Raw genomic sequence first — 24598 nt, 5'->3', positions numbered from 1 at the left:
ATTATCCGCCTCAAACATACAAACTCACAAACGCTTACCTCTTTATAATAATAGTATAGATGGGATAAGTCCGCCGTTGCTTGTGCTTTCTTATGCCTTTGTTTTTTTATGCAATAAAGTTATTTCAAACAAACACTAACAGGACAAATATAATAAAACTATGTAAAATGCGTTTTTTACCAAAAATATGCCACAAAAATAAGTATACAGTTCTGAGGTATAAAGACTGAGCTGAATGAGCTTTGCTATACACGAACATTGCGTGGTTTGTGTGAGAGCTTCTATTTATCACAAGGAAAAACCAGCAACGTACGTTGAAACCGCCGAATCATATGTCAATAGTGTGGAACCGGCGTCATATGTAGAATATGTATATGGCGAAGTGCGGGTTAGCATTCCACTTCTCACCATCGAATCGATTCGAAGTGAGACGCAGTGAACCAATCACATTGCGGTGTGGTTGCCGTTGCGTCACAATGGCGCACTGTGATTGGTTAGCTGCGTCTCACTGCGAATCGCTCTGTGTTGAGATGTAAATAACTTAATAAAGTCGCAATACGAACACAGAAAGCCATGTAGCAAGAAAGTATTCTCGTGTCGTATTACGACCGTCAGTGGAAACGGTTATCGATTCGCGCCGTAAAGGAACTCCACGCTTTAATAGATGTTTCGCGTTATTTACACCAGATAGGGTTACCACACGTCAATAAATTACAAAAGAGATAAATTACCTACATCAAAAATAGCTTGGAAACGCAGCGGGATAAAAATTAGCCTAATTTTGGGTTAGGTTAAATAATAGGTTACCTTTTATTCCGAAATTTATACGGGTGCGAAGCTACGGGGCGCAGCTAGTGTATCATAATCGTTAATGAGTGATAAAATATGCATACAAATTCTTCTTGATCTTCTTCCCACTTATGTGGGTGTCCCACAACCCACTTAGGCTGCCACAGAATTAACTCCTTCCATTTAACTCTGTCACTTGCCATTGCACCAAACACTACCTTTTTACATACATACTTCGTTTGATGCAATCCATCATTCTAGGGTGATATAACCCTAGAATTATAACGATGGATTGCATAATTTGACTAACTAGCGGCCCATCCCGGCTTCGCTCGGGTAAAAACATAATAAACTATACCCCTAAACCTTCCTCAAGAATCACTTTATTTATAGGTGAAAACCGCATGAAAATGAAAAAAAAAAGTAGTTTATGAGTTTATCGAGAACAGACAGACGCGGTAGAGGACTTTGTTTTATTATATATATATATATATATGTAAATGTTGTATGTAAATTTTAAAGCATAATTTCCAACGGCCACCTACGAGCGCGATCGTGGACTTATTTTTACATGGGGTTCGTATTGATCGGGCTAAATAAAGGATTTCGGTTGTACGTATGTGGTAGACGGTTGATTGAATTGACTTTTTGATTGTTTTGTCGAGACTATGTAAGTATATTTTTAAGTTAGGTTAGGTTTTAAGCTATATCCTGTCCACTGCTGGGCAAAATCCTCCCCACTGTCTTCCCATGAATCCCTGTCTCTAGTCTTTCCCAGCCATCTTTTGTCGGAATTTCTAAGTTCGCCTGACAATTTCCTGCCTCGGCCTGCCTCGTTTTCTGTGTCCATCAGTGGATATCGAAGTGGTAAGAATTTGAGCCTAATCTTATAATAGTGTAATAAACAATAATCTAAGTTACATGACTAAGATATTTAATAATTACCAGGATTTATGTCAGTTTGTCACGACAATTTGCCGCGTAATTATAACATCCATATCTATCTATATAGCAAGTGCACGACGAAGTTACAACGCTACAACAAAAGATCAAAGGTTCCAAAGTTATCGCGTTACAAACATACAAAAAAAATATATATATTTGCCCAAAATATTTCGTATTGATTATTTTATCGAGTTTCGCCAGCCCTACGACCTCCTCGGTCGTATTTACGACGCCTCAGTCGCGTCGTAGTAAAATTTACAAGGCGCTTAGTTTTTACGATATTTACAGTGCATCACTTTTACGAGCTGCAGTCACTGTGTTTCGGGGTTACCCTTTATATCTTTCTAGAGCACCCCTGATACTAGGGAAATCGTAAAAAGGGTACTCGTGTACATCTTCATGAGATGTAGTATTAGCGTTAAAAGTACTCTTGATTTAAAAAAAAATATGAGGTTAAGTAAAACTAGTTTGTTGTGCAAAAAAATATGGTACAACTATATATCCTAGTAATATTATAAATGCTAAAGTTTGTGAGGATGTAGGTATGTGTAATGTATGTTTGTTACTCTTTAACGCAAAAAGATATGTAAGAAATCATCAGGACCAACATTTTTTTCGGCATTTCTCAGCAGTGGTCGTTCCAAAATGTAGTTTGTAGCTTTTTGTGAAATTACTATATAACATAAAAATTTGCGTGAAAAAATGCCTTTGTAGGTCTGATTAAATAATTTGATTTGACTTAACGTGTGCACAAAATTTCAGCGCAATCGTTTGAAGACATCTTCAAAACTGATTTAAAAGATTCCACCCGAACACATGCTACGTTAAATAAAAGCAAAAACCGTAACTTGCCCGTGGCACGTCACATACACGAGAAAAGATGTACAAATTAATATGAATACAAATGAATGAAGTAAATTTACATGAAATAAATATGAAGAAAATTAATATGAAGTTCTCCTTTCAAAAACTCCCGTCCCTCTTGCCCCTCCTTTAGGGATATTAGTTACTAATCCCTGCTTTCCCTAAACCGGCCTTAGTAACAATCCAATTAAGGTTCTGTTTATATCCAGTTTCCCTAAAAAAAGAAAAATATTTTCCCGCTTTTTTTTTTTTCAATTTGGTTTTTAATTATATGAATATATTCCTGTGAATTATTAATTCACTTCTTCTTTATGCGTATTCAGTTGCGTAACAAAGATTTAATTAAATATATACAAATATATACAAATAGGTTATGTCAATATTTCAGTCATTGACATAATTCTTGTTTCTTCTCACTTATATTTTGACCTCGAAAATGATGAAAGAAAATAAAACAACTTTTTTTTTCCCTTTTTTTTGGAATGACCTTTTATGTACCTGTAACATAATTTCGAGATTTTTTTATATTTCGGTGACATGTAAGTGTATTAGTTCTACGCATAAAAAAACATCATACCAGAGCGTATTTTCATTCTTTATTTATTCCTAGAGTACCTGTACTGTTGCAGATTTTAATATTAATCGATTGTAACAATGATAACAGCCTTATGCATAAATATCCTGCAATACGTTTAGTTATGACTCCGGGAAATAATTGCAGAGTATCTCAGCTCAGTGGAGCCCGATGCTGACGAGTGTTCGCCCCCGGCGTTGTTTGCACAACTCCATTAATTAATGTACAATTGGTCTCGCTCGCGGCAAGGGGTGAAGTCGGAATCGAAATTGGGGTCCAAATATCGATGTTACAGGCGGGTAACACCTTACTAAGAAAAGAAAATACCACTTAGATAAAAATAATGGCATTAAATAAATTCTATAGAAATCTATACACGACGACGAAGTCAAGTCGTCGATTGCGCGAGACAGACAGAATCAAAGTGCGCACAATCGTATTATTGAATTTTTCCTGTTTTTTCATTAAGTTTGTTTTTTGTTTTTTGTTTTTCCGAAAATGCATGTATTTTCCCCAACATATATTATTCTCGAATCTTTCGTAGAAAAAAAAGTCACTTTGTTTTTGTAAAAAAAAAAAAAACATTTTTTTCCGAAACTAGATGTTGCCCGGGGCTTCACTCCCGTGGGAATTTCGAGATAAAATATAGCCTATATAATCTTGGATAATGTACCTTTCTAATGGTGAAAGAATTTTTTAAATTGGTTCGGTAGTTTCTGAGATTACCCGCCTCAAACATACAAACTCACAAACGCTTACCTCTTTATAATAATAGTATAGATTTTGACGCTACATTCTTTAATTTGTGCTGTTCATAGTCATAACGTTTGGATTGTATCGCCGAGTAATAAACTCAGAACAAATATGTCTGTGTCAGCAATCCCACATCAATACGACTTTTGCATGTGCTTTTATCCTCAATAGATATAGAAAAAAAACTTCCTATCTTTATGCCCTATGCCAGCTCCACAAGTCGCCGAAGTTAGACACATGCGGCCGCAAATGCGTGAACATTGCGTAGTTAATATTAGTGCTTTTATTTACCGCAATGAAAAACGAGCAATGTATACAGAATCTGCTAAAGTTTGGCAAACTGTTCGGTGACAGTGTTTAGGCGACATTAGATCCATCTGGCCCGTATCGCCCCCCAATCCACCGCCGACTACTGATGACGTCATCGCATTAGGTCGATTGGCCTGCGACCCGCGAACGGGTTGTCCCGATTTACCCGCTAAATATAGGCACAACGTGGTAACTGGGGTGACAACGTTTTGTTGTATATCTGAGAGACATCGACAGGTACTGTATGATTTGAATATTTAAATTTCCTAATAAGCTTTTGGCACTTGATATAAAATGCCAAATATTTATTAGTCCAGAGATTTTTATCGAAAATATCATAATGTATTTGCATCGAAAGGTCCCAGGTTAGTATCCTACTCGTGCCGCATGAGTTTGTATACCAATCTGGCTCATGTATAGTAGTTTTCATCGTCCGCCACTTGCTTCCGGTGAAGGAAAACATCGTGAGGAAACCTGCACACTGGTTGATTCTTATTAACTTGTGTGTGAAGTGGCAATGGCAAACCACTCCATTAATAATGCCAAGAAAGTTGTTGTGTGTGTTTCATTCCCCGCAATGACCACGACCCTCAGCCATGACGACCTCGGTGGCGCAGTGGTAAAGTGCTTGCCTCTGAACCGAGGGGTCCCGGGTTCGATCCCCGGTCGGGTCATGATGAAAAATGATCTTTTTCTGATTGGCCCGGGTCTTGGATGTCTATCTATCTAAGTATTTATTATAAAATATAGTACCGTTGAGTTAGTATCTCATAACACAAGTCTAGAACTTACTTTGGGGCTAGCTCAATCTGTGTGATTTGTCCTAATATATTTATTTATATATTTATGAGGAATACGACTATGAAGAAGAATATATTAAATTTACAAAATAATTCAATTTATGCCACAAGCTAAAATCAGGATCTTACCGACTTTATGTCCAAACGTGATGAGTTAGCAAAAGAAAGGGTAGCCTAAACAAGACTATTTTAAGTAATCTTAAGCACCCAGTTTATTTTCATAATAGGTACTCGGAAATTTTGTTCCCTTAAAATGGAAAAAGTGTGGTCGTAACAGCCCAATAACCGATCAGAGTGCGTCTAACCACATCAATTTGAGAAAATTGGCGGGAGATGGGAGCCGCCGCAAAAACTGCCACTTAACTCCGGCTAAATGGAAAGTGTAGTTAACCGTCGCATCATACAATGATAGATTATATATTAATCCAGGGAAATCCGTAATCAATACATAGTATAAAACACAGTGGCTTCCCGCTGTCTGTCCGCTTAGATTTTTGAAACCACGCAACGGATTTTGATGCGGGTTTTTTCGTCTCAACAAGAATATTTTATAATTTATATTAATTTAGCGAGAATTTCGATTTTCGAATTAAGAACTAGAGAAATGCAGTTTTGTGACAAAGGTGCTATTACAAGAAGTCCGGGTTTTTTTCCGGTCCGTGTAATAAAACCGTCCGGATTAAAAAAAATGTTTATTGCGTCCCATACATACTTTATTTTATGAGAACAATGAGTGATTCTGAGAATAATAATAATTACTAATGCCATATCGGCGTTTCTATTTTTAAATCAGAAGTTAAATAAAATGGTGTTTCATTAATTGTGCTGGCAACATCAGACAAGTATTTTAAATTATGAACGAATTTATTTTTAATTTTTCAGTTGTTTTCAGTCATGATTTTTACATCAATATGTGTCTAGAAAAATTAGTTCACTAACTTTGTGGAAATTTCGGAACTTATTCACGTCGTGAGTGAACGACATAATTATCCCTGACCCAGCGATGACCTTTTCTCCAGTTTATTTTGGGCTGAAACCCTCTCTGATGTCATCCTTCTAAGATTTTAAGGCTTGGGGCGCGAGGCTAATATCATTCTATAGGCCGCGGTGACCACTTCCCATCGGGTGGACTGTGTGCCTGTTTATCGTTCAGTAGTATAAAAAAATGGAATGACAAACAATTAAAATTCGAACTATTGAAAGGTCTTACGTATCCATAATTTTAATTGCACTGTGTTCAGTGTCATTTTGCTATTTACATCTCAACATCGGAGTCGACTCGCTATGAAATGCAGCTAACCAATCACAGTGCGCCATTGTGACGCAACGACATCCACACCGCAATGTGATTGGTTCGCTGCGTCTCACTTGGAATCGATTCGATAGTGAGAATTTAAATGCAAACCCGTACTTCGCCCTCGGAGAATATGTTCAGCTCATCAACATCATAATAGCAATATGACTTTATAAGTCATATTCCATAGTTAGGCCGGCCAGGCGCCCTATTTATGTTACACCTACGACCTATTTGAGAGGGGGAGGGGGGAGGAACCGTCAGCAGTCTTCTTTTTTCCTTTACTATTTCCAGCACTTCTCTCTGTCCAGCTTATTTTTTCCATCATTCTCCAGCACCACATCTCAAAAGCGGCTAATCTGTCGGTATCCTTTTAGTAAATTCGTACGGATATTAAATCGTGGAAATATTCCTTCGTAACTTGGCAGTATAATAGCCCTCAGATTGCTTATAGTCACAAACTATCCCTTGCGTCCTCTGCTGCATGCGTCCCGCTCGGTAATTGCAAGCGTGACCTACTTCAGTGCATTGCTCATAGACATTGTACTTCTAGATACTTTAATTAAAAGTACCTATACTACCTCTCGCTCACACACCTTCCTGAGGAATTACACTATCTATTGGTGAGTACAGAAATCCGTCCGTAGTTTCTGAGTTTATCGTGTTCTTACAGACAGCAAAAATTTAATGGCTACAGTTAGTACATGCCTCTTATTCGTGTGTTTATTCTCGTTGTATTTATTCCCTAACTAAAAGACCGTCTGCTCTCCATTTATTGGTATTTATAGAAGTAACTCAGTTTTGTCAAATCACAATAATCTAAAGTCAAAAAAAGGTATATAGATCCAAATAATATAGATCGATTTTGATCACCGGGCACAATATCCTTGTCGATCTCTAAAGAGTTTATGGATATGAGAAATCTAGTCTAGTTATATAAATGTCTATGGACACGTCCCTTCTCTATCATCCTGCAGCGATTGGAAATTCTAGTACTTTCAGAATTTTCAATCTCTGACTGCACATTAAGTCATAAATACTTTTGCTCTGCACTGGTGTTTGGTTTATTATTTTTACGTTTAGCAAACTGAAGACCCAATTGTTCACTGATGCAATTTTGGACTGTAACGATTGTTAATAATGAATTAGTATAAAAATGACGACTTCCAGTCGCATATTCGCATATCGAAGGTATTAGAATAATTTGAAAAATGACAAAAGTATGAAAATTACGACTTAGAAAATCTGTTTTTATTCTGTAAATTAGTTTCACCTTTATCTTTTTTTTAAGTCTGCAGTCATAATGCTTATAACGTTAAATTAAAATTTAATATAAGTACTACTTTTCAAGCTCCTGCTTAGCAACAGGATAGATGTACAATTTCAACAGTTTCCCTTGAATATCCATGAGTAATTCGTAAGCCCTATGAAATATAGATGAAGCGCCGCCTCGAAACAGAATGGAACATCACAAAGAAAATCCTATACATAATATATGAACTGTGAGGGAGTGCTTCCAAAGACTAATAAATTACAAATGCGTTTACTCTAATCATATTTTAAAGGGTCGCGTTGAATTACACACCTCGGTTTATAGCGGACATTCGAGTTTTTATTGCTGTGAAGTGTATGAATTCCGTAATGTTGGCTTGTAGCACTTTATTGCTTGTCCTGAAGGACAGGTTGTATGTTTTTGTGTATAATATTCAAGAGCGTGAAATTTTACTCGTAATAAACTGTAGCGGCATCGAAAATGATCTAATGGTAGGAAAGTTAGGTGATGTGATATTTAAGTTTCGTCTAAGAATTTACGTCGCTAATTCAACGTGCGAAGTGTTGCAACACGCGATTTTAATATGCTTCCAATACAAGAAGCCTGGACTTACATGACCAACATTGAAATCGACTTAGTAGGCTTTAAGTAGACTTCGGACCAAAGTCGGCCTTCGGCAAAGTCGGTAAGTAAATAAAATATGGACAAATGCTGCCTGCTCTTCCGACGCCTCCCTTCAGATAATGTCCTACCCAATGTGTTGTCCTATGTGCCCCTCCAACTGCATGCACAGACAGTGGCGCGGAACAAGCTCCTCACTTTATATGCCAGAGTCGATTCGCGAAGAATATAAGAAGCACTTGCTTTTAATTATGTCCTATCTCGTCTTTGCCATAACATCGTTCAAGTACTATAAACTTTAGTATTTTTGCTATGGTATGTTGTATTCTTGATAAATACGAGTATGTTTACCTGTAGGCAGGGTAGTAAAGAGTTGTCTACTTGACTAGTTATTTGTCGATCGATACGTTTTATGTCTGTCTCTTGTCGCTAAGTGTCCAATCAAGGTTTACCGAACAAACCTCCATCAATCACACAATAAGTGTGTAATAAAACAAAGAACTCTATTTTGAACAAATAACTACGTATGTCACGCTTCATTCGTAGGCGTTTGTACGCGTGATATTGATTTGTTTTGTGCATTTGTTTATTTATGCCACCACGTCGCAATGACGATTGCCTAAATGGTAACACACCTGTATGTTTTCAATACTTCATTGTTATGATGGTAATTAGACAACATAATGTTTGTATTGTTATGATTATAAAAAGTTATTTATATGTATTTATAGGGTTATCTAATACCTATGTAATAGAAAAAAGATTTTGATTGGAACTACCTATCTCACTCATTACCATTAATTCGAGTGAAATAGCACATCTTCGATCTTTTACTTATTTTAATTGTAATGAAAAGGAAGGAACGATAGGTAGGTAGGTACTTATGTGGCGCGTCAAATGTTTCCTAATGTATTCGTGGCTTAATCTTATCTCAACTAAAAATAAAAATGGAAAGTAATCCATAAATTTTGTAGTGCAAACTTCAAATACTTAAATAAAAGAATTTCATATTTGGATAGAAGTAAGTTATGTGAAAATCACATCAATATTATATGGACTCTTTACATAGATCATTTTATTATACTGTGATATTATAATAAAATGTTTTTGTCCGTGGTAGGGAAAATATCCATGAAAATACCACAGATACTAATATCTGGTAAGCACAGATACTAATAACTAACATTCGCCGTGGAAAATACCTACGCAAAAAATACCCTCTGCGAATGAATGATGGATGCTCGATCTTGAACGAATGAAATTCAGCTGTCGCTGTCATTGCGTTCGTAGGGAGCCAGTGTTGAACCTATTTGCAGGGGCGAAGAGTGCAGACGAATAGGGAAAAAAGGCGAGGGGTGTTTGATTCTGTTAGCAAGTAAAAAGGGCGATTGCAGGTCGCGTGTGGCGCCTGGCCGTCGGTAGATATTCTAATTATTAGTGTTGCCTGCTGTGCTTTGTACTTATAATGTCAATGATATATTTTATTGCGCAATTTTCAATGAAATAATTACATCTTCAGTTAATTTCTATTTATATATCATCATATATATGATGCAATACATTAATTTGAATAAGGTTTTACAAAGCATTTTGTTAGAAAACTTTAACCAGCCAGATTTATTCTGGGCATGAACTTTGAATTCATTCAGTTTACTTTGACACGTTTCACCTCTAGCATTTCACCTTAACGCCCTCACATATCATTCAAATTACGCTGTAGTCTTTTAAGAAAAATAGGCTCTCGTGGAATATCAATTTTGCCGACTCAAATTACTCTTATTGTGTAATGGCGAATAGATCTGTGAACGAGATTGCCTTCATTAGGTTGATTCATATGAGTAGGTATCTTTCACTTTTGTGTTATAAACTACATAATATAACGAGGTGAGTACCTCGGACGTTTGCAGAAGTAATGGCGTTTTATATCTCAAGTCGGTTGCAAAGTATCAAATGTCAGAATTGTATTGTTGCGAAGTCTTGTTTCGCGATTGTTGTTACAGATTTTATGAGATGCCATCACCAAGTTTGCTTTATAACTTTGAGTCTGAAATGTTGAATATAGACACGATGTTTACATTTTCATTACGTTCAAGTCACTTCTCACTTCGTCAAAGAACCTTAAGTTTATTAAGTAGGAGGAGTTACATTCGATTGAATGAATGGGAAGTTTTATATTTTCAATGTGGAGGGATCGCAGGCTCCATAAAATTCTATGTAAACGTATACAAGTGGTTTATTAAACCACCAAAATAAATAATTGCTCTGTTCGTCGTAATTGCTCACTTCACATTCACACATTGCTGTGTTATTTTTTCTCATTTAAAGACACAAGTAGTCTGATTAAACTGAATATGTATGGAAACCATATTTTGGTAGTTATCGCCATCTAACCTACATTCAATGATATATAATTATGGATTTTAAAAAAACATGAGAATTATAAATGATTTTCCCGCAGCTTTTAACACTTTCCCCAGGTGCTTCAGCTCTTTCGTTCATTTAAGCCTTTTTACGACGTACATTTATTACTTTCTATTTATTTGAAACATATTTCTCTGAGGAAATTATGGTAACTGATGATAATGCATCATGTCTGCGTGGGAAATATACTTTATTCAATTTGAGTGTGCAAAAGTTGCGTCGGCAAGCTCTGCTATATAAAATAATTACTAGATACCATTAGACTAATAAAAATTGAGAAAATTGTTTTTTATGATTGATACTGTAAGCTTCTAATATTAAAACTTGAAAATCTCCTCGAATGAACCTTCAATTTAGAGAATTTGAAAATAAATGGCTATTGTTTTGCGATTCAAGTCACGGAGTTGAAGATTGGTTAGAACAGTCCAAGTCCAAATATCTGACCTTGGAGCGACTGTCGACAAGCCCGATGACCCGGGATCAACGCACTTTCAATGCTGAGTAACGGCTTTATTATAAAGTTTGCGCTATATGGTTCGACTAAACTACAAGTAATCGAATTTTAACTTGGAATAAACTGAAGCCTATCGTTAGAGTAATATTATGTTTGTGATTATTTTAAAATTATTTATCGGATCAACTATTAATAATAAATACAATAAATAATTAAAGCTTTATTTAACAGGCTTATTTATTAAAAATATAGTTAAAATATATATACCTTATTTACGTACTTTACAAATGATATATACTTTTTAATCATGAAAATCGACAACTACCTTGCCGTTGTGCTGCTATATGTAAATAATGAATACATAAAACATATTTACGATACGCGCAGGTGCAATAAATGTCTGGCTTTCGGTCCGAATTTATGTATAATCTTTATCGATAAACCTGCCTTCTCTTCATTGAAAAACACAATGGAGCAATATGAAAAAAAAAAAATGTTTGTAAAAGTCCTTCGATTAAATTTCATAAACACCCGGTAAATATACAAATACACATACATACAAAAATTTCAGCCATTGATGATTTTACTGGTTAGCTTAAATTCAATTGATAAAATGATCTTAATATATCTTGATATTTTGAAACAAAACCACTTTCTCTTTATGAAATAGACATAATTTTAGCTAATATTATACATTTTCAACAGTACCAGTAGTGCCAACAACGTTGTAGCTTCAGGGGATATAAGTGGTTAACGGGACTTAGCTAATAAGTCAATCGGGAAAGATCACAGAAAGCCAGTTGATGGTTGATAACTACAGGATGAAACTCAGATGCTCAGCAATTACCCTAGTACTCTTCTACTTCTAATCGCACGTTAATGATACAAAGGTATTCAGTTCAAGCCAGACATAAGAACAGCATTAAAAGGCCGCTAGGAATAACTGAACTGAATGATTTTTTAAAAGGTAAATTAAAAATACTTACTAAAGTGATTCAATAAACAGGCCAAAGAGTATTTTCAAACAAATTCAAAAATAAATATGCTGTGAGAGCACAGTTGAAAGCATTCGGTGGCGGTGGCACGGCAAGAGCGGAAAACTTAAATAAAGTTAAAAAGTTGAAAGCGCTCCGAAGACAGCATTCGTTGGATGTTTGCGTTGCTTTTATTGATTTAGTAGTAAAGTTGCAAGATGCAGATGCTAATTTCACATATGAGTAGCTTTAATTATTCATAAAAATGGAACGTGTATTTGTCTACTTTAACGGATTACATAAATTAAGCGCTAAGGAGGAAAGAATTTAACGTTAGAAAAAAACTGTGTCAAATTCCAATAACTGCAAGTATCTAAATGAAATTAGCAATCACCGTCCACAAACTTGACAAACTTATATTACCGCAATCAATCATTATTAATCTTCATATCAATTAGCGCAACTTTGCCCTACACATCGAGTTGTTTACGTGAAATTGAGAGTAATGCATTAATGTTATCTAATTTATTTGCATTTTCGTCTCCTTCTATATTTATTACAAAAACTTCTCTTCGGTGTAACTCCTGAATCATGCAAGTTTGATACAGGGGTGCGCTGTGCAGGGAACGAATTTTGATCGTACGTGCTTCCTAAAATATACTAACTTAGTCAATGTTACGAGTTTACCTTGAGACCTTTTGATGCAGACAACGTACGTTTTGTAAATAATAAATTTAAGCACTGTATAATCCGAAAGTATACATCAAAATGTTGTCAGCAAAATTAGCAATTTCATAGGGGTGTAAATCCTTAGTATTATAAATGCGAAAGATTGTTCGTTATCTCTTCGCGCTCTAATAACTAGTTTGATATAAGTTCTTAATTGCTTTTATTTTTGTATCTTTAGTATTTGCAATAGAAAAAAATAAAGAAAACATAAAGTACTTTCTTTAAATATGCAAATCTCATTTCATTTCATTTTAATTAAGGTATCCTCGGAATATAATCGTAGCTTAAATGCATCCATTATTTTGGTGCGCCGCGTATAGTTGGACAATTTAATCATGGGGTGCTTTAATTAGGTCGTAATTTTGTGCTACGTTTTGTTTGTTATGGGCCCCTGGTGTTTGTTACGGCCCATATCGTAATTTCGTTGGTTTGTTTACATATATCGTAACAATTTAATTTAATTTGTGACATGTGACTAGTTAATTGATGCAAATAAAGACTAAAATTCTGATTTATTCCAGTCTGATACTACTAAGTTTTGATCCCAGTGGGATCACGATTATTTTATTTATTTTTTTATTCCCGTCGGATACCACTTGCATAATATACCAGTGGGATCAACTTTTTTTAATTTATTATATATTCCATTCTGATCCTACTAGTGGTTTAAACATATTTTTAGTACAGCCAGTAACATAATTTCTACTATCATAATGATACTAATTTAAAAAAAGTAATAATAGCCATACATGCAGCTTTTTTACCTGCGAACGTAGTAGGCGCGCTTGTCCATCCAATCAGAGACAAGTATAACTAATATTTCCAGGAATTGTTTCATACTTAGAGCTAGTTGACCTTGAGAAAGGGGTTATCTTTATTCTAATTGCCAGTCGTCATTTTGCTTTCCAATGTGAAATTATGTGCATCTCATTGTACGTGACGTGTTGAAGTGAATTACTAGACAGTAAGTACGCATCTTGTAATATTAAACGATTGCTATAGATTTATTAAATTCTATTTTCATTTACAAAGTTTTATTGTTATAGAACAGTTAAGGCATGGCAGAGAATAGTTATATTTCGTTTATAGAAAAGATTAACGTTTATTTCAACACATCAATTTTATTATCATCATTATCCTAGAACTTTATGTTTTTAATTGATGTATAATAATGAAAATGTTATTCGTTTTAGGAAATGTCAGAAGGTAATAGCAAGCCCTCTACCTCTAATAACTCTGGTGGTGAGTTCACAATTATACAGAGGAACGGTGGTGCAGTTTTGTTGCGGGCTGGTTACCAATATACTAAGAAAATAACATTCAAAAGTGGATGTATTACGTGGAGATGCGTGAATTGGCGCAAAAAGTGCCCGGCATATATAAATATAAAGGTATGAGCTACTTTATATCCACATAAAATAACGAACTGACTTGCTTTAATTTTTTGGCTCATTCATTGATTCATTTTGACGACCTGAGTAGCGTAGTGGTCACCATGGCGGGTTTGCTATGCACGGGTCCCGGGTTCGATCCCCGGCCGGGCAGAAAATGAAATGATGAATTTTACTATCTGTGATGGGTCTGGGTGTTACTATGTATAATGTGTATATGTCGCAGTCATCTGGTTGAATCTGCTTTTTGATTAAATGACTAGCTCCTTTATTGAATGACGATATTCAATTGAATCACTAGGCTAAACGTTGATAGAACAAGCGTCACTCAACGTCCAACTAGTTAGCTGATTGTAACATAGCTCTTTGAACAGGGCGGACGTAAAATCAGTCAGGTGATTCAAATTTAGTTCATTTTTTTCCCACTGCAGCGCTAGTAGTCACCAAAACAAATGTGGCGTCAAACAGCTTGCACAGAAAGCACTGTATTGAAATTCTTTTCGATTAAATTAGCGTTAAAGTGCCTTATTTGTGATATCATAAATAAGGTGTGCCATATTATCCTGCAACATATCATGTCCTCATTTTTGTTATGTAAAGTAAGGTTACCTTTTTAATTTTACGAAATTAGCGAACTTATGTTCACCCTAATCAAATATTACAAAGTCGTACAGATTCTATTTAACGAGATATTTTATAATTAACTTATTTTTATTTAAAGTAAGGTTAACTTTTAAGTTGCGAACTCATGGTCATCCTAACCAAACATTACAAAATGGGCTATATCCCATTCAACGACTTCGCTAAATGACGTTCAGTCAAGACGTTAAACGTTACACGACTTGACGAATTGTCCTTTAGTCATTCAATTGAATATCGTCATTCAATATAGGAGCTAGTCATTCAATCAAATAGTAGATTCAACCAGATGACTGCGACATATATACAACAAAAAAAACTATTATAAATAGTAGGAATATCCGTTAATCTAGCACGCATAACATAAGCATTTAGTTGCTTAGCTTGGGGCTAGATGGCGCTGTGTGGATTAGTCTAACAGTATTATTATTATTCATTAAAGTGTGTAATCTAACTTGAAGTTTTTTTTTTCATCAGGAAAACAACATTATAAAAGAAAAAAGTCACCAATGTAAGCCGGACGAAATAAAAAATGTAGTAGATCAAAAATTACATGAATGCCGAGAAAAGGTTCTATCTTCGAATTTTTCACCAATACCCAATATTTACAACAACTTTATGTCAGAATTCGAAAATGCAGGCTTGGATCTCTTAAAAAAGCTTCCGTCATTCGGAAACATTAAATCTTCTTTATATAATGCCAGAAATAAGAAAGCCGGAGTGACAAAAATACAATGCAATTTGCCTGAAGAAGTTATAGTTCCTTTGCAGTTCAAGGAATTTGTTCTTGCCGACTACTATAATGAATCTTCCGAAACTCGAATTATAGTTTTTGCTGATAGCGAAGTCCTGGAACAAATTAAACATATCAAGATTTATTTTAGTGACGGAACTTTTGAGTGCTGCCCAAAACCATTTGTACAACTTTATTCTATACACGGCGATCTCGGAAGCAATGAAGAGCACACAAGAATAGTGCCTTTAATGTACGTGTTGCTGAATAGAAAAACTGAAGAAATTTACACAACACTTTTTCAAGTATTAAAGGAACATATTCCAGATTGGGAACCGTTGATATATGTGACAGATTATGAACAAGCGGCTATGAATGCCATATCAAAAGTTTTCCCTTCAGTCGAAGTAAAAGGATGTTACTTTCATTTTTCACACAACGTGTGGAAGAAGGCTAAAGCGCTAAATTTAACTAAAGAAAAGAGACTCCGAAAACATGTAGCGCTCTCAGCTCTCCTGCCGCTGCTACCTCGAGAATTCATCTCAGACGGGTGGTGCTATTTAATGGAAGACAGTCCTGAATCTAATGAAATTCAACAATTCAACGATTATATGGTGACACAATGGCTGGAAGACGAAAATTTTGTCAACATTTGGTGTGTTCATAATCAACGTCACCGCACAACCAATGCTGTAGAATCTTGGCATAAAAAACTAAACAGTACTCTGCCAAAGAAACCCAATTTATTTCAACTCTTAAAAGTTTTAAAAGATGATGCCAGTCTTCAAAAGGTTAACATTAAAAAGCATAATTTTGAGCTGCCGAACCCGAAGCGAAGACTAACCAAAGTGATTGCTAACGACAACTGGTTTAAACACGTAACTAATGAACTTTTGTCAGGTAAAATCACAGTTGGTCACTGCCTGGAAAAGTTAAGATTATGATTTCTTTTTATTTTATTTCCTTATTTTGTAAATTTTTATATACAGATTATATGAATGACTTATCTATATTTTTAGTTAAGATAACAAGTTGATTTGAAGCTAGTCGTTGTAATTAATATTTGATAGTTTTAATTTAAATGTAAAGTGTTTTCTGTGATGATTTATTTTTCTATGATATCTGTGATAATTGTTGTAAATAAATGAATGTTGATTTTTAACGAATGACTTTTTTCCTGACTGTACATACCCCTTTTTTAACTTTGCAAGAATGTAGTAGGATCCGTTGGGACGTACAAACTGCAAGTGGGATCAGACGAGAAATTGTTAATAATACTCACGGTAGGAGGATCACAAATAGTGGTATCCGACTGGAATAAACGAAAATTCTTGACATTTCTTATTTTTAGGAATTTATAAAACACATAACATGGTATTGTATTATCTGAAGAAAATCGAACCTTATAAGACTTGCTTTACCTTGTCTGTTGTTCGTGTTATAAAAAACTTGACTAATCTATAATTATCATATTTACTTTAACGAATAACCAAACAAAATTATGTACTTCTTTATAGATAAATTAATTTACATGTTTACGTGTAAATTACAATGTTTATGTGTGTGTGTAATACTAACAATTATATTGTTAGTTAAGAACATTGTTTGTACTACTAATCTGATTTACAACGCATAAGATATGAGATAACAGGAAAATGGAATAACAAATGGCCTTACATTGTTTATTCATAATAAATAGATACAGTTCTAATACTGGAAGTGACCGATGATCGGACAGTCACGTCTCCATTGCTATTGAATAGGATCAGCCTCAAAGAAACTTGAGCCTCATTCGTCTTGGTCCATTTACAAGCTGATGAATTGTCATGCGTATAGAGAATATTTTGACTCTTATTTCACTTCAAGAATTCAAATGTAGAATACATCATTCACACTAGCCAGTGTAGCTATTCGAAAGAGAATTTAGTAACGACGATGTGTCCTTGCGAAACAAAGGTCGCTTCTTTGTTGTTGTTACAAGATTCTATTACTCATCTTTTCATGTCTATTCACGATTCATTATTTTTGTCACTTCAATAGCCAACGTCGCACAACAACGACACCACAAACTTTCTTTCCTACGGAAATGATGTGGTCGAAAATTCGATACATCCGTAGTCCTGCAAAGGTATCATAGTCCAGACAATATAACGTGGTTGTGAGAGTCAAAAGGGTCACGTTCGTGTATCGGGTTACCTGGCCCGACATTATTCTCGGTCCTATTCATGGTAAAAAAAAAAAAACTGTAACTAACTCCTCGTGTAAGTGTGTAGATAGGCCCGACTTGCTTTGTTCGAGACGCACCCCGGCTTTGTGGGGGCAGGAGAACCTGTTTCCGAGTATATACTTTTAACAAGGCAACAAAGAGCATGAATTGTATACGTTGATATGCACTATCGTTGTTACGGAGGTTTTATGGCTTGTGAAAGTGAATAAAATTAGCGAACGCGTTGACAATTTGAAATGTGGTAATAAGCCGGATGCGTTATCAAACTGTGTGCGGACGGATGGATCGTCATTTCTAGATTTCTGGTACAATGCTCTCAAAAGATAACAGCGTTTGCGAATCAATTTAGAATTCACAATTTGCATTAGTTTTACATTTCGTCCTTTCGATGTTTTTGCCAACGGATGCTCAAATGTTTAGGGGTGTAAATAGCAAAACGTGTAATTAAATAATTGTCTTGGATGTTTAATCTGCGCAGCGAATAATTTCCGATATTCCGTGTAATGTCTAAATATTGAACAGCACCGCCCACAGCGTTGACTGCACGCACTCTACTTAGAATTACTTCCTCGTTGTTTCGCTTCCTAACCGTTTTGCCATCGAAGATGAAAGTGTCGTTTGCATATTTATTAACGTGGTTACATTCAAGTAATGTAGTTATTTTGCGTCTGTTTATAAACATCGATTCTAATTATTTCAGTGTATTCTAAATAATTTATTTTATTTGCAATTGAATTGTAACTTACGTATTGCAAAAGTTATTTCACAAACTTTAGTGAAAGCTTAGTGAAATACATTGTAACCAGTTTTAGTGGTGCTTTTATAATACCGATCAATCAAGATAGTTGATTATTATAAAACAAGAGTATGAAATTGCAACTCTTCAATTAACCTTCATTAGAAATGACACTGAGCCGTAGGCCGTCTGGAAGCACAGTTTACTGAAGTTATTGCTCCTTGGTAGAGCATTACCCTGACACATTACGAAATTGTATAAAACTAGCTGCGCTTCGAGGCTTCGCTCCCGTGGGAATTTCGGTTATTTTCTACCCGTGTACCAAATTTCATCACAATCGATCCAGTAGATAATGCGTGAAGAGATAACAAACAATTTTACTTTCGCATTTATAATATTAGTTGGGATTGTAGTTCATCGAATTAATTCACCAATTGTTTTCAGATTTGCACAGAAATATAAAAAAGAATATCAAATCAAATATCGTTTATTCAGTATGTGTTACAAACAAAACTTATTGCTTTGACACCCATTGTAGGCTTCCCTGTGGTATGGGAGTCAGGCTCCTTACAGTAGACTGTTACAGACATAATACAAATTAAGAATATATAAATACATATTGTTTGACCTGGCTTAAAATAAAAAAAAAATACGTAAACTTTAAAAACGTCCCAAATAAAAGGGGTAACCCTGATGCTAAATCAAGTCTTCATAAAAAATTGGCTTATACCCAATTGTTGAAATTGGAATAACCTTTCTTGCCCGTTTGATTTTTTTTTTAATTGGAATAACCTTTCTTGCCTTTTTGAACCTTTGAATTTTCTATTCAAACCTATCTGAATTTTATCATTTCGAAATGTTTACCTAACAAGTTCTATTTCCCGTGTAGTTGTACTTTACTTCATGTGTAAACAGTATATCTATATAAATAAAGAATTTTATTTCTATTTTGAATTTTATTCCTAATGGGAATTAGGGATAAAAGTCATAGTTACCTAAACATTCATCAGATAACAACGTAGCATTGTTAGGATAAAAATATTCAACAGATCAATCCTTGTTAATCGATCGTCATTGTTCTAAATTTAGTTATCGCAGATATCATGCAAGCCAGATACGCGACGGATGATACGCAACGGACGGACTATATTGCAAGCTCAGTAATAGGTTCGGTGCATCTAATATTTTGTCCCTTTCGTAAATATAGAGGTGAAACGGGAGAATGAGACAGAAATATACGAAGGTTTCGCCGCCTAAGCCTGAATCCGCCGCCCGCCCAGTCGCCATCGGCGAGCCACGTTGAGTATACCATGTCACATCTTGTTACTGATATAAAAAGTACAGTGATTTTTTTTTTATATAAAGTGGCGCCGAGTTGTCCCTGAATTTAAATTGAAATGAATGGGTAAGGGTTTATTGCTTTTTCTGATGTCATTGAAGAAGTGTTCAGAAAATTTTGAATGATATTTAGCTTGTTTAGCATAATTATTACCTTCATTATAATTTACAACTTCTATCATCACCTTTTATATTGTTTTGCAGTCTATCTTTCTTTATATAAGTATAATTAATTTTCTGACGTTATACGTTATCGTGTCATCTACGATGAAATCTCGTTTCACGCGTCGTTTGAAATATTTCATATTTGCGTGTGGGGCGCAACCACAACCAATCAACATTTCAAGGGTATAATTTTGTTATATTGTTTATTGACTGGATTTTGTAAAAATATTATATAGTATAAAATATATTTTGTGAAAATATTTTGTAGAGTATATAAAATATTAAAAAAAAATCTTTACATCGTAATTTTAAATCACAATACCACTATATATGTAATATGTAAATTGAGTCATAGAGTAAAATTTTATCTAATTCATTTAATGTTTCCAATCACTTAATTCGAATTCTGAAAAACTTGACTGTATAAGATGAGTAATAGAATGTATCAAATTTATAAGTGGATAATGTAATTTTACTTTAGATGCTATGTCCAGATTTTGGTAATGTTTGACATGACATTGTTCTACCCGAAATTGTTGAAGCTATTTCAACAACTTCGGGTAGAACAAAAGAAGCTATTCCAAGAACATTAAAAGTATTTTTCTCCTGCCATATCGCACCACGCCGGCGGATGACGCCTCTCCACCGTCGGCGATTGTTCTTCAGAAAGGGGTGACACCCTCCTACGCATATCCTCATTCAAGTGGAAACTACTCCTCATGCCCTTAATGGGACCTGACTTTTATCACTTACTTAGCAAAATTAAACAAATTTATTCATTAAATACTTTTGGAATCGACAGGAAATACGATCACGTTGTATCATTAGACAAATTAATATTTTATTTAAATCACACCATTAATGGCATGTGCTTTATGAAGAGCATACTGTTCAACCTATTTTATCATTGCGGTATTTTTTAAACTATAAACCTCTTAGATATCTGGTATCATCAGAACATTGGTTTCGGCAAAATTTATAACAGTAACTACAAATTTCGTCCATCAGATAGCTAAATAGCGGACTATTTATTTGATACCTGTTTTATCTTTTTACGTATTTCACAGATCACATAAGACGAATTTTATGTCAGATTTTGGTTTTTGAACATATTCATCACGTGTCTGAATGTCGCCGTCATTGTTATTTTAATTAGCCAGCAAACTACATAGGTTGATATAGGATGCATGTTATGTGTATCACATAACCCTTTCAAGTTCCCCCACGACTGCACTGAATAACCCCACGTAATAATTATGGTATGAAAGAGGGTGCAGTTTTTTTTCAACCACAATTTGCGTTATAGGCATAACTTTATGTTTAGGGATTGTACGTACGTTTTCAAAGGACAAGCATATTATATTTACAATAATGGAATATCCTTATCTCTGGAGTGATAGTGTTAATGATTGTTTTATATTGTTACAGTTCACAGCCTGGGTGGATGCTGTAATCTTCGTATTCAGCTTGGAAAACGAAATTAGCTACAACACGGTGTCCAATTACTTCAATAAGATGTCCCATTATCGCAATTCCGCAGAAATACCGATCATATTGGTCGGGACCCAAGGTTAGTTGATTACGAATTCCAGCAACGTGCAGTTCGGATCTCTAGGAAACCTTACTATATGAAATATACAATTGAGAAATTCGATTAAAAAATAGCGAAAGAATCTAATAATTCATTTCCTATACGATTGGTTACTATTCCAGATGCCATAAGTGAAAGTAGTCCACGCGTCGTGGACGACAACCGCGCTCGCAAGCTGTCGAACGAACTGCGAAGATGCTCTTACTACGAGACGTGTGCTACGTATGGCCTCAACGTCGAACGGGTATTCCAAGATGGTAAGCATTACCTCATGTTATTTAATTTTCATAACATCACAGTATAAATGAAATGCAGCATGAAATTAGTTAAAATTAAAATTGACCTTTCAAGTTTAAAGACTAGCCCAACCAATATTTTTTGAATCTTTTTACATGAACTTGATGGGTCAAATTGAAGAAATCTGTTTAAAATGATTACGATATATGAGATGGAAAATTGATTGCGCGTCTATTGATATTCATTAGTGACATCAGTTCGTTTATAAGAAAGCCATTAAGACAGCGTAGAATAGTAATGGAGATTGTAGCATAATCCACGTACAAAGCTAAATGCTAACTAATTAAATTACACTAATTAGGTTTTAATGTGCATAAGGTATCATTTTCACAGTTTGCAGCCAATTCATAATTCAATTGAGCGGTTTTAGTAGAAACTACACTCGTAAAATTACATAATACGAGATATTTTCACGCTAGAGAATTGCGTGATGAGTTTAAATTACTGCCATACAGAGTAGGCCGTAGTCAATGTGGATGATCTTGTTCCGCTGTGCGGGGAGTTCTAGCCACGCGCAGTGGTAACACCGGCCTCCAGCTGCGCGGTCGTTCGTTCGTTCATTCCGCGCTTCGTTCAACGCTTTGTTTACATTTTTTTGACAATAAACGCTTGCATCTGGAAGTGCATTGTGTCGTTGTTGCTAATTTTAATTGCGCTTTCATTAATGGAGAAATGGATAAAACACTTATTTTCAAGACTAATATGTCGCCTATGGCAAGCCTGAGACGTCGAAGCTCGTGTTATAATATACAAAGAGCTGAAGAGCGCGATCGAAGGAAATCTGCTAAATTTGAATGTGCGTGTCTTTTTTGTGATTATTACGATTGATTTACATTTTATATCGATCATAAAATGTAATAAATATTATTAGTGATGTGCGTGTGGTGTGTTTAAACGGTGATTTGTTTTACAGCATGTCAGAAAATCGTGGGGACACGGCTTTCGGCGTCTTCCCAATGTCTGTCGGGATCCAGACCGGTGACGCCTCAACCTTTGGCAAATTCTCCAAGTCACAATCACTCATCATTCCTTTACAAGGTTAGTTTATAATAATAGTCATTCCATATTTTGTTTCCTTGAGAATCACTAGCGAACCAGTCATGCTTCATTGGGTTTAGCATTGTCCGTTTCAAACACTGGATTTAGACATTATGGAGAAAAATTTGAAAGTGTTTACTTCCGAGATTCCATGTTGTAAGAAGCATTTTCAGTTGTTCAAATTTATGTTTGTTAAAAATTATTTATTTTAATTTTAGTGCACAAGATAACAATAGGTCGACTTCATGTCATAGGGAATTCTTTGTTAGTTAATCTCTGGTCAAAATTTATCTCTTTCTGTAACAAATATCTGCCAAATCAGCGCCTTACCTAAAATTTTTGTCGCTATTCCTTAGCAAAATGCTTGTCATTACTAGTTCATTAATTCATTTTTGCCATAAATTAAATAAAAGTTGTTTCTGCAAATAACACTTCCTAGGAAAGCTGCTTTCACTGAATATTATGAATAATAATATTTTAAACAAATTGACACACAACCGGTTTTGTTATGTGTTTTACTTGCCAATTAGCATTTTTATTCTAATACTTGGCAATTAACTAATGAAATAATAAACATTGTGTTAATTATTTTATATGTAGTAACAGCCACTAGTGTATATGTACTAATATATTCTGTTGTCGGATGACTTTTGGTGCACACATCACATTTCATACAATGTTAATTATGTAATCTAGAAGCACTTACCTGATGATATATGTGACAGATTAAAACTGTTAAGGAATTTTGCTAGGTTTTTAACTGTTTTGAGTGAAAGGTTATTAACAGCCATTTCCAATAATCTATAATCTATCAATTATTCACCTTAGAATTTTTGACTATGTAAGAAACTATAATGGTCAGCCTTTCAGGCAGGAAAAAATGTCTGTGAAGGATATATTTTTTTTGGAAATTTGTTGCTAATATACTTTTGTTAATTTATTAGTGACAAGTAAGTGTAAGTCCAGTTAATAACTAGTATTTAATCTTATCTTACTATAGATATGTTAGTTGTTGGGAATGTCTGAAATTATTTCTCTTGTCATTTCAAAAATTATTGTATAAAAATCTTTTATCAGCAATGTTTGAAATGCTTTGTTTACAGTAGCATTAAGATTAGAATATTATCAATAGATTAGGAAATCCTGTGTAATGTGTGTGTTGTTTAAATATCTTTAATCTACACTCTGCATGTTAGCTACTCAAATAAAAGCATTATTATATTCTATAAAGGGTAAAATGAAGACATTATGTGAACATGAATTGAATTAAAAGCCAAATAGTTACAGAATTGTATATACAAAGATCTTTAATTAGTTTAGGTTCATATATCTTGCTTTGAATGGCTTGATTTGCTCAACATTACTTAATATGTGGAAGCAAAGCGAATATGGGAAGTTTTATACAGTGACCAAACTCACTTGGCACACCAGTGTGGCAACCGATGACTTACATATTCTGACACTGGTGTGACTCTGTTGGAAAAATCTTCTATGTCACACTAGTGTTAGCTTGTGTATATGCGTCGCTTGCGCGTGTATCCCATGAACAAATGGACCTCAGTCGACGCCTCTTGGTGTATTTCCGTTACGTATTAATAATTAAGTAATATAGACTTATAAGTACATTTTCTTTTATTTTTGCA

At 34.8% G+C, this 24598-nt stretch overlaps 2 protein-coding genes across 5 annotated transcripts in view; both read left to right on the top strand.

The window, feature by feature from the left end:
- The window catches only part of CenG1A (Centaurin gamma 1A), a 241164-nt gene that overhangs the window by 203565 nt on the left and 13001 nt on the right, over positions 1–24598 (top strand). For 2 of the 4 annotated variants that reach the window (XM_064436050.1, XM_053747622.2), the window contains exons 4-6: positions 21458–21599; positions 21743–21877; positions 22831–22955. In XM_064436050.1, coding sequence (XP_064292120.1) covers positions 21458–21599; positions 21743–21877; positions 22831–22955 — 402 coding nt within the window. Of the gene's footprint in view, positions 1–19807; positions 19932–21457; positions 21600–21742; positions 21878–22439; positions 22714–22830; positions 22956–24598 lie in introns of those variants that run through there. The other 2 variants (XM_053747623.2, XM_053747624.2) reach the window with 2 other exon arrangements.
- LOC128671277 (uncharacterized) lies at positions 13327–16887 on the top strand. The gene is made up of 2 exons (XM_053747625.2): positions 13327–14191; positions 15308–16887. The coding sequence occupies exons 1-2, from the start codon at positions 13997–13999 to the stop codon at positions 16505–16507; spliced, it is 1395 nt and encodes a 464-aa protein (XP_053603600.1). The 5' UTR covers positions 13327–13996; the 3' UTR covers positions 16508–16887.

Source organism: Plodia interpunctella, chromosome 7 (assembly GCF_027563975.2).
Source record: "Plodia interpunctella isolate USDA-ARS_2022_Savannah chromosome 7, ilPloInte3.2, whole genome shotgun sequence".
NCBI classification, from domain to species: domain Eukaryota; kingdom Metazoa; phylum Arthropoda; class Insecta; order Lepidoptera; family Pyralidae; genus Plodia; species Plodia interpunctella.
Note: the sequence above shows the minus strand (reverse complement) of the source record. Positions and strands in the feature narration are given on the sequence as shown.